The 17,624-nt window shown below is 35.8% G+C and overlaps 1 protein-coding gene across 10 annotated transcripts in view; it reads left to right on the forward strand.

The window, feature by feature from the left end:
• The window catches only part of Hmbox1 (homeobox containing 1), a 236,691-nt gene that overhangs the window by 179,792 nt on the left and 39,275 nt on the right, over positions 1 to 17,624 (forward strand). For all 10 annotated transcript variants that reach the window (XM_023714679.1, XM_023714675.1, XM_004630703.2 and 7 more), the window contains one exon: positions 3,740 to 3,893. In XM_023714679.1, the coding sequence (XP_023570447.1) occupies positions 3,740 to 3,893 (154 nt within the window). The remainder of the gene's footprint in view (positions 1 to 3,739; positions 3,894 to 17,624) is intronic.

The following is a 17,624-nucleotide window of genomic DNA, read 5'->3' on the forward strand; positions in this document are numbered from 1 at the left end:
GGAGGATTGAACCGCGGTCCCTGTGCTTTGCCAAGCTTGTTCCAAGTAGGTGCTTTAGACCACTGAGCCATCTCTCCAGCCCCCCCAAAAAAAAAAAATTTAAAAAAGAAAAAAAAATAAGATAACAAAAACAGGGACAAAAGATACAGAAGGGCTGGTGAGACTAGATAGTTGGTCTAAAATACAAATTGGTCAGCAAACAGGGAAAGATGCTTATTATGTAATCTTTTATCTTAAAAGCAAAGCATTTGCTGCTAAATTTGTAATTTGAATAAATAGTATTCATAACATTTTGTATTTTGGAGGTTGTGGGGAAATAAACAATGACATTTTATTAATTTTCTGTTGTTATACAACTTATTACTGGGCTGGGATATAGCTCAGTAGCACAAGTGCCTGCCTGGCAAACACAAGGTCTTAAGTTTGATTCTTGGTAGGAAAATAAAAAGAAACATATTACCCCACAAGGTGTTAGCACTTTAAAACAGCAGATACTGGCCAGCCAGATAGCTCAGTGGACTAAGGCACCTGCTTAGGCAGAGCCCAGTGGCTGAGGTTTGATCCCTGGCATGCCATGTCGGCCCTGTCCTCAGGGTGCACTGAGACGGCCATTGAGACTGGGCTTGCTGGTGCATGCCTGTAATCCCAGTGCTTGGGAGGCTAAAAGCAGGAGGATGACTACAAGTTTGATCTGTGTAGTGAGACCCTGTAGACCCTTACTAAATGCAAAGAGAGAGAGAGAGAGAGAGAGAGAGAGAGAGAGAGAGAGCGAGCGAGCAGGCAGGCAGGCAGGCAGGCAGGCAGGCAGGCAAGCAAGCAAGCAGATATTTATTTCTCAGGAATCCAGGAATGATGGTATTCAGTGGTTCAGGCTCAGAGTTCATGAGGCTGGATTCAAACTGTCATCAGGGCTGCAGTTGTTGGAACTGAATAGTTCACTTGCAAGATTTTTTATTTGGAATCTGGCAGGTCCCAGTTCCTTCTAGAGACAGCTGCTCCTCAGACTTCACCCTCCACTGTGTAACTGTTTTCACATGTGGCAGTTAGTTTTCCCTTGATAGGTTGACCCGACAGACAAAGAAACCAAGACACATGCCCTCACAATGTACCATCACTGCTGCGTGCTGTGAATCATACAGACTAATTGCAGTACAGTGTGTGAAGTAAGGACATACCAGGAGGCAGGGATCTCTAGGGTTCCGGGAGGTTGGCTATCGGACTGTATTGAACTGTGTGTCTCGGGCCTTGTTTCTCAGTTAGCTAGATTCTAGAGTTTTCTGCATGATGTCTGTTGTGGCTGGACTATCCAAAATGGCTTTTTCTCTTAATTGGCTGGCACCTGAATGGCAGAGCACCTGGGGCTAGGCTTGCAGTCCTATGGCCTCTCCACATAGCTCTCTTGAGTATCCTTAGGGCATTATGCCTCTAGCTGATCAGACTTGTTTTAAGGCGATGTGCTAATACTCCAAGAAATGTAGGAAGAAGCTACAAAGCTTCTTAAAATCTAGTCTTGAACTTTTCCCATGTTCTTCTCAAGATTTAAGGACCCAGATTTAAAGGTATTATTGTCAGCAGGGATACCTAGTTGTGAATGTCCAGTTTTTGAGCCTATGCTAGGAAGTTACAGTTTTTTGAGAGATGATGCTGGCTTGTTCTAAATTGTTAAGAGTATTTTTTTCTTTTTAATGTAATGGGAATCAATCTTAGGACCTTGAGCTTGACAGGTAGGTACCATGCTACTGAGCCATACCCCCTAGCCCTGATACTGATTATATCTTCAAAAATAAAATTAATAGAAATTGCCTGTGGATTGGAATATACTATGTGGGAGATAGAGAAGTCAAGGATGATTCTGAGATTTTTGAGATGAGCAATTTTAAGAATGGTGATCTATTTACTAAGAGTTAAAAAGAAAGACTCTAGACAACTATTTGAAAAGGAAAATCAGGTTAGTTAAGATACCAGACTTCTGTGTAAAAAGCTACATAATAAAAATGAAATTATTTATGAATGGATTGAGTTAAGTATGGCAGTAAACACCTTTAGTACTAGCTACTTAGAAGACTGAGACAATAGGATCACCTGAGCCTAGGAGTTTGAGGCCAACCTGGGCAACATAGCAAGACTGTGTCTCAAAAACTATCAAAGAAAAGCGGACCTGTTTTTTGTTTTGTTTTGGTTTGGTTTTTTGGCGAAACTAGGGATTGAACTCAGACCCTTGCGCTTGCCAGGGAACCGCTTATTCCACTGAGCCATCTCCCCAGCCCTATGTTTAATGTTATATGTGTTTAATACAACTTCTAAGCATTATTGTTAGGGCTATATTAAATGTTTAGGTTAAAGCACAGAAAGAGGGAATTTTTTGAGGTGTTTTGTTTTTTGGTGATACTATGGATTGAATCCAGAGCCTTCACATCGAGACACATCTCTAGCCATTTCATATTATGAGTCAGGTGTTACTAAATTGCCCAGGTTGGGCATGAACTTGAAGTACTCCTGCCTCAGTCTGTCTGAGTGGTGGGATTATAGCTTTGTATAACATTTTTTGAAAGTTTTTGGTGAGAAAATGATATAATGATAATTATGCTTGGAAAGATGAATTTAACAGTATTTAAGAACTAAAAGACTAATAGAGGAGCCAGAGATTAAACGCAATGGAAGCATAGCAAGGTCTTCTCAAATTCTTTTTTTGGGGGGGATGGTGTCCTGCGGATTGTACGCAGAACCCTGCACTTGCCAGGCAGGTGCTTATTCTACTGAGCTATCTCCCTGGCCCAAGGTCTATTCAAATTCTATGAAATAAGTCCTTAGAAGTCACAGCCAGTGTGGCTTTTCTTGTTTTATTTTAGCTTTGAGATAGAAGAAAGCCACAGGAAAAAATGAATAAATAAATAACCATTACCAGTTAGTGTGTTTGAGAAAAAGCTAGTCTGAATTAATAAGATATTTGAATTATACATTTTTATTGAAATTTTATTACATTCAAAGAAGGTTGAATATATCAACCTAGTGTGTATCAATAGGTAAACCTATAAAGACCTGATTTAGTTAGTTGACTAAATGCATATCAAATGTCATCTTATTTTCTTTGATGTTGTATTTGATTGTTTTGAAACAGGGTCTCACTATATAGCCCCTGCTGGCCACCTGCCTTAGCCTCTCAAGTGTTGGGAGTATAAGCATGTGCTGCTTTGCCTGCCTTTTTTTTTTTTTTTTTTTAAGAGTATACAGTAATTGGAGTTACTTTAACTTTCTCATTGAATATATTTTATGAGGGCTTCTAAATATTTTAAGTAGCATTGAAAGGTTCTGAATATCTACAGTGTATTGATCAAAAAGATTACAACTGTTGATAGGGAATTTCTAAGAGAGGTTTTCTAAGAGGAAGATACACTAAGTTGTTAATAAGTCAAAGACCATACTTTGCTTTGCCCATAAGGAGGAATAGCCTGTGGTATTTTTGTTTTTTTTTTTTAAAGGCCGTAATGGAAGATAATAAATAAAAGACAGAGTGGGAAGAAATGACCTTATAAAATAACTAATGACAGACATTTTTAAAAAGATATTTTTACTTCTTTATGTCTTTATTTGGGTGAAAAAAATAAATATAAATACTGCATATATTGGCCTACAAGTTTTAATAGGACAAAAATGTATTTTCTGAAGTTCATTGTTTTTGTTTTTGTGATATTGGCTTAAATAAATTACAAGTTATTTGCTAAAAAGTGTCTTATTTCAGGGGCAACACTGAGTATGAGACCAGCCCCCATTCCAATAGAGGACCCTGAGTGGAGACAAACACCTCCCCCTGTGTCTGCCACATCTGGGACCTTCCGACTACGGCGAGGGAGTCGATTTACCTGGAGAAAGGAGTGCCTCGCTGTCATGGAAAGGTAGGGAGACATTTCCTTTTCATAGGGGAAGAGACAAACTTTCTATAGATTGGAACAGTTTTCATTTCCAAAGGGTAATTTGGACTCTAAATTCTATCTTGAATGTGTTATTTAGAGTATTAAACATGCTATATTATTGAAATAATGTGATTTAACATTGTGAATTTGTAAAGATGGAGTTCACATTTATTAATGTATTTTACTTTGTGTCCTAAGAAACTGTAGAAGAAATATTTTTTGGTTTAGGGCTTTGTATTATGCTTCAGGAAACTATCTGAAAGTTTTAATTGCATCAAAAATTTTGAAGAATTGTGTAAACCACTGAGATTTGACTAAATATTTGTATTTTACTTTGATTCAGTGATTTATTTCCTTACACTAACACTAGTACTTATGCCCTACTAGGTATTCAGTTTCATTCTTTCCATCTGAAATGGTATGGATGATTGTGAAATATTGACTATAGTTAGCCTAGATCTTATAGTGCAATTATCCTTTTAGTCACCTACCTATAAACAACACTCATAGAATTTTGTTTCTGTGGGGAAGTTTATATGCAATACAATGACAGTTTCTCTACTGTACATTTTTCTCATCTCAGACTAGTAGACTAGTATACTCAACAGAGTATGACTCAGTCCTTGAGACCTGTTTAACTGTTCAGATGTCAGATTCTTAGCTAACTTTCTAATCTGTGAAGTGAGGTTTTAAGTAGCCAGTATATCATCTAAGACACTTGCCATCTCTTCTTGTTTACTTTATGATTATCTGCCAGATCATTAACATTATTGCCTTAAAAATTGGAAGATTTACAGTGTTGCAATTCAGACCATGTTTTTGTTCTTGTACTATAGATGAAATTAATAGGATATTGGATCCATTAGCTAAAATGAGACTATATAGGTTATCCATTGATATTATCATATTTTCTTTTCCTTGCCCTCTTTATTATAAGTAAAAATAGAAGCTATTTATTGAATAATGAGTGATTAAAATGAAAGAATGAAACTTCATTGTTCTGGAGACAATCTATATGTTTGGGTGGTTAAAATGAAAAACTGTCTGGGTGATTACTAGGAGCTTCAAAAATGCTAAAACGCAGGAGCAAAAGAATGGAACTTCACTGTTCTTGAGATCTGACATTAGTGATCAGCTCTATTTTTTTAATATGGAAATTTTGTTTCTTTTTGAAAATTTGGAACTTGCCACATAGGAGATGGGAATTAAAATGTAATTTTAATTAATTAATATGTAACTCATGATTTTGTTTTATTTTTTTCAGTACCAGGGATCAAACTTGGGACCTTATTCTTGCTAGGCAGATACTTATGCCATGGAGCTATATCTCTGGCCCTAATATGTAACTTAAACTATTTGTAATATATATATATATATATATGGCAGCAAAATTAGCATTGGTATTAGTTTCTAGCTGGTATAAGTACTGACTTAACCATTGACTTTTTTCATGAAGATAGCAATGTTCATTTATTTAATGTCAGTGTGAGAAAAGATTAATTTGAAAATTGATAGCATCCTGGACTACATAATGAATTCAAGGCCAGTCTGAAATTCATACTCAGACTCAATCTCACAACAAACAAACAAAAATATTTCTAATGCATTTGGAGGATGGAATCTCAAAGACTAGATTTCCTAAGGTAACAGCAATAAGCCAGAGTCATACTGATTGAATTTCATTTAAAAAGGTGTTGAACTAGGCATAGTGGTACACTGTTATAATCCCAGCACTCTGAGAGGCTAAGGCAAAAGGATCATCAGTTTAGTCCCAGCCTCAATAGCTTAGTGACTTAGGAAGATCTATAACAAAATTAAAAGTCAAAAGAGCAGGGATGTAGAATCGTGCAAAGACTGGGTTCAGAAGAACTTTGGCAAACTCTGGGCGGCCTGTGAGATTCTTTCTGGGTGATTACTGGGAGCTTTGAAAATGCCAAAACACAGGAGCAGAAGACAATCTCAGTCCTCTAGCCCGCCCAGAACAAATCCAGAAGACAATGACATACAAGAACTTTGAAGTTACACACTGGAAATCTCTGAAATGATAGCAACTGAAGTAAAGAAACAAGTCCATCAGGCTATAGAAGAAACAAGATGAAAAATAATCTCTAAGGTCCAAAAAGAAAGGACAACAATCATGGAAGACTTGCTCAGAACAGCTAAAGGAGACATAGATAGAAAAATAGAGGAGAATAGAAAAATGATGGAAACACTGAATGAACAATACAAGAGAGAACAAGAATGCATAAAACCGATTCAAATGGACATCTAAGAAAATCCAAGAAGTTAAGAACATCATTAAAAGCTGGTAAAACCACTTGAATGAAACTGAAGATAGACTTTCAGACCTTGAAGACAGTGTTGCAGCTAATGAACATGAAATAAAAGATCTCTTAAAACTAACAAGTAACTAGGAAATAACAATTCAACACCTACAAGACAGTGCAAAGAAAAATAATATAAGGGGGCTGGGGAAATGGCTCAGTAGAATAAGTACCTGCCTAGCAAGTGCAAGGTCCTGAGTTCAATCCCTGGTACCACAAAAAAAATAAATAATAATAATAATAATAATAATAATAATGTAAGAATAATAGGTGTTGATGAAGCAGCAGGAGACAGAAGAAATGACATAAAAAGATTATTTGCAAGAAGTACTAGCAGAAAATTTTCCAAGCGTAAGAAAAGAACCTGACATACCAATAAGTGAGGCATATAGAACTCCACACAGCCACAATCACAATAAATCTATACCTAGACACATAATCAAGATCTCAGAAATTCAGCAAAAAATGGAATATTAAAAGCTGCTAGAGAGAAACAGATCATGGGCAATGGAAAGCCCATTTGAATCACAGCAGATTTCTCCACACAAACCATCAAATCAAGAAGAGATTGGAGTGAAGTATTTCAGGTTCTGAAAGAAAAAAAACTTCCAACCCAGAATGATATAGCCTGCAAAACTATCAAATTCAATGGTGGAATAAGAGTCTTCCATGACAAAAAACAATTGAAGAAATTCACAAACACCAAACCAACCCTACAAAGAGTACTCACAGATACTCTAGAAAGAGACAGAAGTATTCACAGCTTCAAGAACAGCAAAAAGGAACCACCAAACAGATCAAGTAATTATGAATAGGGAAAAACTATAGAACCTATAACAGGAAAATAACATGACAAAGATAAGTCAATCTATATCAGTTATGACCATCATTGTAAATGGCCTCAATTTACCAATCAAAAGAAACAGAGTAGCAGAGTGGATCAAAAGGAAATTCGCAGACTAAAAGTCAAAGGATGGAAAACAATCCTTCATTCCACAGGAAATCAGAAAAAAGTATGGGTAGCTGTCATGGTTGCTGACAGTGTGAACTAAAAATCATCCAGAGAGATAAACAGGGTCACTACATACCTATTCAGGGAAAATTGCAAGAGGAGGAGATAAAAATTATAAATATATATGCACCCATTGGAGTGTACCCTCCTACATAAGACAGGGGTGTGTGTGTGTGTGTGTGTGTGTGTGTGTGTGTGGCTGGCTGGCTGGCTGGCTGGCTGGCTGGCTGGCTGGCTGAGCCCACCCTGGGGGCAGGGCTGGTGTGGAACGCAGTGCTGGGGATAAAACCACTGTCTCTGGGCTTTGCCTAAGCTTGCCTAAGCAGGTGCTTTAGATCACTGAGCTATCTTGCTAGCCCCATAAGACAAATTTTAACAGACATGAAAAATCAAATAAGCAATAATACAGTAGTAATAGAGGATTTTAACATGTCACTGTCACAAAGAGATAAATCAACTAGGCAAAAATTCAGCAAAGAAATAACAGAACTAAACCAAACTTGTGAAGAAATTGACTTGGTAGAATTTTTACAGAGTGTTTCACCCAGCAACAACAGAATACTTATTCTTCTCAGCTGCACACAAGACATCCTCCAAAATAGACCAATTACTAGCACGCAGCACTCTTAAGTAAATGCAAAGCAATTGAAATTTTCCCATGCATACTGTCTGATCACAGTGCAATAAAACTGGAAATTATTGACAAAAAAAGCTACAAAAACACCATAAATAACATGAAAATTAAATAACCTCCTAAACAACCAGTGGGTCACAGATGAAATTAAAGAAGAAATTTAAAAATATTTGCAATCAAACGAAAATGCAGATACAACTTACCAAAACTTGTGGTATGCAGTGAATCAAAGAGTTGGTTCTTTGAAAGAATAAATAAAATTGATAACCCCCCTAGCCAACCTAATCAAAAAAAGGGAAGAAAAAATTCACAATAATGAAAAGGGTGAAATCACTACAGACTCTAGAGAAATTCAGAAGATCATCAATACCTTCTTTCAGAATTTTTACTCTCACAGGATGGAAAACAGATGAAATGAACAGTTTCTTAGATACAAATGAAATGCCAAAGCTGAGTCAAGAAGATATACAAACTCTGAATAACTCAATGAGAAATGAAATTGAAAATATGATTTAAAAAAAACCTACCAACAAAGAAAAACCCAGGTCCCAATGGATTCACAGCAGAGTTCTACCAGAAATTTAGAGAAGATTTAATGCCAACTTTTCTCAAACTCTTCAATGAAATTGAAAGGGAGGCCATTCTCCCAAACTCATTCCTGGAGGCAAGTATAATTCTGATTCCAAAACTAGAGAAAGATCCAGCTAAAAAAGAGAACTATAGGCCAGTCTCTAATGAATATAGATGAGAAAATCGTCAATAAAATGCTAGCAAACAGAATGCAGCAAATCATCAAAAAGATTATAAATCATGAGCAACTGGGATTCATTCCAGGAATGCAGGGATGGTTCAACATATGCAAATCCATAAATATAGTACACTACATCAATAGAACCAAGGAAAAACCACATGATCCATCTCAATAGATTCAGAAAAGGTTTTTAACAAAGTGCAGCACTCATTCATGATAAAAACTCTACAGAGAATTGGAATGGATGATCTATATCTCAACCTGATGACACCTGTCTATGAGAAACCAACAACCAGCATCTATTAAATGGACAAAAACTGAAGGCCTTCACTTTAAGATCAGGAACAAAACAAGGATGTACACTGTCTCCACTCCTGTTCACTATAGTTCTGGAAACAGAGCAATTAGGAGAATAAAATAAAAAGAATAATGATTGGAAAAGAAAAAGTGAAATGATCATTATTTGCAGATGACATGATGGCGCTACATAAAAGACCACAAAAAGATCCACCAAGAGTCTTGTGGATTTAATCACCAAATTCAACAGCATAGCAGGATACAAAGTCAGCATCCAAAAATCAGTAACATTTTTGTACACAAACAATGCACTGAGAGAAATTAGGGAAATCACACTTTTCACATTAATATCCAAAAAATGAAATACTTAGGAATCAGTCTCACAAATGACGTAGAACATTTTTACAGTGAAAATTGTAATACTCTGAGAAAAGAGATTGTAGAGGATTTGAGAAAATGAAAAAATATTCCATGCTTCTGGATAGGAAGAACCAACTTTGTGAAAATGACCATACTCCCAAAGTTGTTATACAGATTAAATGCATTCCTGATTAAAATACCATTAATATACCTCACAGAGCTAGAGAAAACTTTTCTCAAATTCATTTGGAACCAGAAGAGACACAATATCAAAAGCAATCTTGGGAAGCAAGGGAAAGGCAAGAGGTATCAAGATCCCTGACCTGAAATTATACTGTGATAAAATAAGCATGGTACTGGCATAGAGACACATCTGAGGATCAGTGGAACAGATTAGAACATGCAGACACAACTGCAAACACACTCCACCACCTTATATTTGATAAAGGGGCCAGACATGTTCATTGGAAGAAAGATAGCCTCTTTAATCAATGGTGCTGGAAAAACTGGTTTTCACATGCTAAAGGTTAAAATTGGACTTATTCCTATTACCATGCACAAAGCTACAGACAAAATGGATCAAAGATTTAAGTATTAAAATAGAAACACTAAATTATCTGGAGGAAAATGTAGGTAGAAATTTTAAAGACATAGGTATAGGTAGAGAGTTCATGAACAAAAACCAAACTGCATGGGAAATACTTCAGAGAATCAATGACTGAGACCTCATTGTTTTGAAAAGTTTCTGCACTTCAAAACAAATCTCCAACAGAGTAAAAAGAAAACCCACAAACTGGGAAAAAATTATTGCCAACTGTCCCTCCAACAAAGGCCGTCTGTCTAAAACATATAAAGAATTTTTTATTTTAAATCAGCCCCTCCAAATTCAAAGCCCCAATTGAAAAATGGGCATCTGAGGTGAATATACACTTCTCAGATGAAGAAATCTAAATGGCAGGTAAATATATGAAAAAATGTTCAACATCATAGGTCATTTGAGAAATGCAAATTAAAACAACACGGAGATTCTGTCTCATCCTGGAAAGAATAGCTAACTTCAAGAAGTCAACTAATAACAAATGCTGGAGAGGCTGTGGAGTAAAAGGAACCCTTCTGCGCTGTTGGTGGGAGTGCAGACTGGTACAAGCACTGTGGAAATCAGTGGAGATTCCTTCAAAAGCTAGGATTGAAGATGTCATTCAAGCCAGCTATTCCCATCCTGGGTATTTTTCCAGAAGAACTGAAAACCTCATACTACAGTGATTTATGTGCACCCATGTTTATAATAAGCAACACAGTTTGTCATAGCTCAATCCTGGAAACAATCCAGATGCCCATCAACTGAAGAATGGCTAAAGAAGATGTGATATTGTTACACAATGGAGTATTGTTCAGCTATAAAACAGAATAAATTTGAGTCTTTTGTTGGTAAATGGATGCAACTAGAGAACATAATCTGAAGTGAAATAAATCAGACCCCCATGTTCAAACACCATATTGTCTCCTTAATATGAGAACCTGAGAGAGAAAAATGGAATCTGAAGGGTACAATAGCTATTGGGAAAAGGGAATGAACTTATTCAAAAGGAAGGATTTAATGAGTTAAGGAGAAATATAGGAGGAAATAAGGAAAAGAGATTTGTTTATGTATTTAAGTAGGGTGGTTTTATTGTGCGGTTTTGATGGTCTGTAGAAAAAAGCAGTTAATGCTTTAATTTGTTTCGTCTCCTTTTGTCAGTTGTACTTTTTCTCTTCTTAACTTCTTATGCATTTCTTTTTTTCTTCCAATTTTACATGCATATATCTGGTAATATGAATAACTGGTTGGAAGACAACACTACATATTACAACAAATACTGTGAAATTAATATTAGTTTAAGTGAAATTCTGTAATTTCACTTGTAATTTTTTGTTTTAATTCTAATTTGTTCTCTCTTTAAAAATATTTTTTTTAAAAAAGAAAAAGACTGGGTTCAGTTCCCCATACCACTAAGAAAAAAAAATGTTGAACACTTGTACTATGTAAGCTTCACATTTAGCCTTAATTTATATTTTTAACTTTGATTTTAATTAATAAATCCCTTTTACCCAGGAGTTGGTTTTTTGTTTGGTTTTTTTTTTTTACTTAATTATACCTGACCTGTGACACCTAGAAAAAAAGGATAAGATTTATTCCAATAGTTGAAAATTACAGAAGACTTTCTAAAATACTTAACAGCTATAATACAGAAGGTCACAGTATGTTTTTCATTTTGTGAAAGTATTGGTTTTTTTATTTTCTAAAATGAAATAAAATTGTCCGGTCTTAGAATGACACATAATATTTTTTGACTAGACTACATGGATGGATAAATACATGATGCACAGATAGTAAAACCAAAGTAAGTCTTATGCAGATATGTTAGTGTACCATAAAAGTCAAAAATTACTTTCATTCCTTTCCATACACCAATATAAATTACAAATGAATCAGAAAAATGAATCCTTGCATATAAAGGAAAAAAGTAAGGGTAACCCCCTCCATATCCTAGAAATGGGGAAAATGTTTCCATCTAACTCAAAATCTAAAAGCAATAAGGAAACATATATAAATATAATTGCATAAGTTGAAAAACAAAATTGAAGGTAAAAACTGCAATTAAGGCATGGCAGCACACACCTGTAATTCCACCATTCGGGAGGCTGAGGCAGAAAGATGGGAAGTTATCCCAGCCTAGGCAACTTTACTAAGACCCTGTCTCAAAATAAAAAGGAGGCTGCTAGCCTGTAGCTCGGTATGAAAGCTTTGGGTTCAATCCCCAGTATCACGACAAAACAAAACAAAACTGAACACGGTAAAATAGTACATCAGAAAACACATTGTGACTTTTATTATCCCTAATATGTGAAGAGGTCTGCAAAGAGAAAAGACCAACAGCTATGTAGAAAAATGGACTAAATATCTGTTTTTTAATATATATTTTTATTGAGAAATAAATATGAATGAGACAGTTTCACAGCTGATTAATAGGACAGTTTTGATAGTCAATACACTACATTGTTATCTTCTTAGTGGTTATCCATAGTACAAGAAGCAGACAGTGGACTAAATATCTAAAGATGCAGTATCATCACAAAAATAAACACAAGTAGCCCTTGAACTTATGAAAAGATTCTTAACAATAACAGAACTATTCCTTTTTAATTTTCTTCTCACAGATTACTACATTTGTCTTTAGGTGGCAATAATAGCAGACAGTTCCAAAGAATGTAGAACAATTAAGTTAAAAAAAAAAAAGTATTTGGTACAGGGTCTCACTATGCAGCTTGGACTCATAATTATCCTCCAGTTTTCAGCCTCCCCAGCACTGGAATTACAGGCATGTGCCACCATGCCCTCTCAGTGGTGGCTCAGCATGCCCAGGGGCAGGGCCAGTGTGGCATGTGGTGCCAGGGATCGAACCTGGATCCCTGCACTTGCCTAAGCAGGCGCTTAGTTCACTGAGCTATCTCACCCCCCCAAAAAATTTTTTTTGTAAAGCATTAATGGTTAAAAAACCACTAATAGGACCACCCTGATAGCTCAGTGGACTAAAACACCTGCTTAGGCAGAGTGCAGCGGCTAGGGTTCAGTCCCTGGGGAGCCATGCCAGCCCCACCCGCGGGGCTTGCTGAGATGGCGATTGAGACTGGACATGGTGGCGTGTGCCTTAATCCCAGCACTTGGGAGGTTAAAAACAGGAGAATCACTACAAGTCTGATCTATGTAGTAAGACCCTATACACCCTATAGACTCTGTCCTAAATACAGAAGAAGAAAAAAAACCCACTAATAAATATTTCAATAAAATATTTGAGACAGCACTTTCAAAATAGGGAAAGAAACTTAACTTATAATATGAGAAACTGCAATTAAAATTACATTGAGGGCCAGCCAGATGGCTCAACAGATTAAAGTGCCAGTTTAGGCAAATGCAGGGACTGGGATTTGATCCTGGCGTGCTGTGCCGGCTCCACCCCCAGGGCACACAGACAGTGGGTAAGACTGGGTGTGGCAGGGCCCTTGTAAACTCAGTATTTGGAAGGCTGAAAAACAAGAAGGATCACTACAAGTCCAATCTGTGTAGTGAGACCCTGTAGGCCCTGTACTAAATATATTAAAAAAAAAAAAAAATTGCATTGAGATAGCATTCCTCACCTGACAAAAATGCAAAAGTTTGGCCACATTTTCTGTTGATTGGACTATAGATAAATGGAACTCTCATATATTGTTTTTAGAAAGGTAAAATTTAATAACCTTTACAGGATATGATTTAGTGATATCTCAGAAAATTGCCAAAGGCATCCTGAAAGGAGTTATCTTAGTCTATCATCCAGACTTGGAAAGTTCAAATGAGTTGGAAAACTGGGATAAATGTAAACTTGTACGTTTTTTTACCACTCTTTTTGTTGCATAACAACTTATACAAATTTATTTGTATGAACTATAATGGCACAGTTCACAAGCATACAAAACAGATAATCTTTGCACAATGAACACATTTATGTAACCTGCACCTAAGTTTCAAAAAATTAGCTGTAGTATAACAACCATTGTTAATATTCTAATCTCATTTTGAAACTCCATACTATTCTTATTGTTTCATGTTGCTTTGATTGTGTCTTTGTTCTTGTTATTTATTTTTGTATTTTTCACTTTAAAATAAAAATATTAGCACATAAAAAAAACTGAAAAAAAAAAAAAAAGAAAATTGCCAAAGGATTTGCCTAATAGCCTAGCATTTCCTATGTCTAGAAAATTATCTCTAAACTACAATTACAAAAATATTAAAAGGTAACACCACCATAATAGTGTAAAAATATTGAAAACAAACTACATGTCTACTAGTAATGGATTGGGACATATAAATTATAGTACATTCATATAGTATATGTTGAGGCCTACAGTAGAGTGCTATGCAAATATTTTTTGTAAAGAATGAAGAATATCTCTAGTGGTCCATTATATATATTAAGCTATTATTTATGTATTTCTTGTCCTTGTTTTGACATGGAGGAATATGCCATTAAATAAAATGATTATCAGTAGAAGAAGAAAAGACTATATGAGAGGAGACAGAAATACATCCAATATACCTTCATTTAGCATCGTAAACCTGCAAATATTCTACATAAATTATAAAACAAAATCAAATTGAAATGAGGATTATCTTTACAGAGTAAATAAAACCTGTGTATGAAGGTGATGACTGACAAGTGTAATATCAACACTGTGTTATCTCACTGAACCAGCAGAGTAGGATACAGCCTAAGCTTAAAAAGAACTGGGCCAGAGAGATAGCTTAGCAGTCTAAAGCACCTGCTTAGGCAAGCTTAGGCAAGCACTCAGGGACAAACATGTGGTTTGATCCCTGGCACCACATGCTGTCAGCCCCACCCCAGGGTGGGCTGAGCCAGCCACAAAGAAAAAAGAACTACCAAAAATCTTACTTTTTTTTTTTTTCTAATTTGAGTAATATGAGTATTGTTATTCAGGTTATCATTATTTATGTGGCTAGATAGGTATAGATGTAAATGTAGGTGTAGAAAGAGCTTATTGAGATATAGTTTACCTACTTAAAGTACATATTTCAGTGCTTTTAATACACTCACAGAGTTATGCCACTATTGCCATGGTTACTTTTTATTGTTTTTGAGAGAGGGTCTCACTACATAGTTGAGGCTGCCCATGAACTCACTATGCAGCTCAGACTAGCCTGAAATTCTCAGTGATCCTCCTGCCCCAGCCTCCAGAGTGCTGGGGTTACAGGTGTGACTACCATGCTCTGTGCTACAGTCACTTAGCACCCCTGCAAAACACCTTTAACCCAGTAAGAATCACACTTGTTTTCTCTTACCACTTTCTTCCTATATGTACCCATTAACCTTTATCTCTGCATAGATTTGCCCACTCTAGACATTACAATTTTTATGCATGATGCATGTATTGTTTTTTACTTCTTCCAAGACCTAGACTAAGTAGCATTTGTTGATATCACATTCCCTTTTATTGTTAAACAATATTCTGCTATATGGATATGCCACATTTTATTTACCCATTCATCATTTGATAAGCACTTGGGCTTTACTTTTGGATTATTTTGAATAATAGTGCTATTCAAAATGTGTAGCACTGAAATTGCTATATATATATATATATATATATATATATATATATATATATATTCTGCTAAATACATATGTGTATTCTGTTTAGCTAAGGAACTGTCACACTGCTTTCTAAAGAAGTTACACCATTTTATATTCCACCTGCCTTGTATGAGGATTATAGTTTCTCACCAAAAGTTGTCATCATCATCTGCCTTTTGGTTGTAACCATCCTAGTAGGGGTGAAGTGATACATCACTGCAGTTATAATTGTGTTTGCCTGACAAATGAAATGGAGCATCCTTTCATCTGGCTTACACATGAGTAGGATTTTAGCTTGTGTGCAATTATTGATCGTACTGACAATTATATGAAATGGATCATATTTAATCTTTATAGTTTTGCACTATAGATGTTGCATACATGAGAGTCAGGGAAAGGAAGTGACTACCTATAAAATGGGATTAGAGAAGGGGATAGATGAATGTCAGTGTAGGAACCTTTTGGAGTAACCCAGCATGAGTGATTATGGCCTACGCTGTAGTGTGCAATCATAGGATGGAACATAGAAGGTATACCAGAAAAGATTTTTAAGAAAGAGAGAAGCAGCCCAACTAGCTGTAGACTGAACATAGGAATACAGAGCAGGAAGTGTGCAAGACAGCCTAACATCGTGATGGTGACAGAACTTTCATCTGAAAAGGCATCTGTACCTTGGGAAAATCATTTGATCTTCAGCAAATCATTCAACATGTCTGGACTCCAATTGCTATATTTAGAAAAAGAACAGTTAAATAGAATAATAAAGTAAAAATAGAATGTATTTCAGAGCAAGTCTTATGTTAAACTTTGGGGATTTCAGGTTTCTAACATATAGAGATAGTTTTTTATAAAGAGTTGGGAGAATTATTTGAAATAATTTATGTAGAGTGCCTGCTACATAGCCAGTGTTGAACCAGTTTCCTTCTTCAACTATAGTCCCTTCAAGCTTACTGCTCTGACTCTGAAAATGCCTAAAATTTCTGTTAAGAGATTTTTAATGGCAGTAGAAACACACATTTGGGACTCATTAATAAATTAGGTAAAGTCATAGGCTAGCGAATGAATGTCAGTTAAATCTGTCTGCTTGTATAGTTTCTGCATTTTTACAGTTAAATGTGGTTGAGGAAAAAACCTAAAACCCTGGTGACTTACCTCATTTTAAATTCATGACCATGAACCTCAAGTAGATCTTTAATACTGCCAAGCAATCATACTGTTCCTAGCTTATTCTTTCCCTCTCTTCAAATGATTATTTTATATTTTTTTCTCTCTGCAAATTCCCTGTCATTCTCATGATGACCTTACTTCCTTTTTGAATGAGGAAAATAAGGCTTTCGGAGGAGAATATCTACAAACTACCTACTTGATCAGATGTACACACAGACACAGACAAGACACACTGTTCTCCTGTCTATCATCGTATCCAGATCACTTCAATGATGTGCACATATCTTGGTGACTGGTTTAGAGCTGCATGTGTATCTATTCCACATATGTGACTTTTAAAATATTTAGTAACAGAAACATTTATCATCACAAAGCACAATATTATATAATTCCATTTATAAGAAACATTGCATAATTCAGTTTAGAAGAAATACACCAAATAAGCAAATCTGTAGTGACAGAAAGTAGATTAACAGTTGCCTGGGGGTGGTGCTAGGAGAAGCAGCTAAGCAGTGTGTGGCTTCTTTTAGAGTTGAAGAAAAATTTTATTATTAATTGTGGTACTTGCACAACTTTATGAATACACTAAAAGTTATTAAATTGCATATTTCAAAAAGGTGGATTGTTTGGTATGTAAATTATATCTCAATAAAGTTGCTTTTAAAAAGAAACATTCAGTGCACTAATAGGAGCTTCACATAAATTTTTCCTCCATGTTCAATCCTCATTGCAGTCCTTTTTTGCTCAAATGTAATGTTTATTCTACAAATCTGTCCTTTTGCTCAGAAAAGCGTCTCTTACCTATGTGGTAAAAAGCTAGTGACAGATATAATATGAACAGTTTAGGATGAGAGGAGTAAAGAGTCATCTCTCTACAGCCTAAGTAGAGTTTATTGCAAAAGTTCTGGTGGCCTTACTGCCCAGGGGTGAGGCTTCTAATGTATTCTTTCTTCGTTAACCTATCTGTGATTTAGGCTGGGTATTCCGTTAGCTCCAGAAAC

Source organism: Octodon degus, unplaced genomic scaffold (assembly GCF_000260255.1).
Source record: "Octodon degus isolate 3935 unplaced genomic scaffold, OctDeg1.0 scaffold00036, whole genome shotgun sequence".
Taxonomy (NCBI): Eukaryota; Metazoa; Chordata; class Mammalia; order Rodentia; family Octodontidae; genus Octodon; species Octodon degus.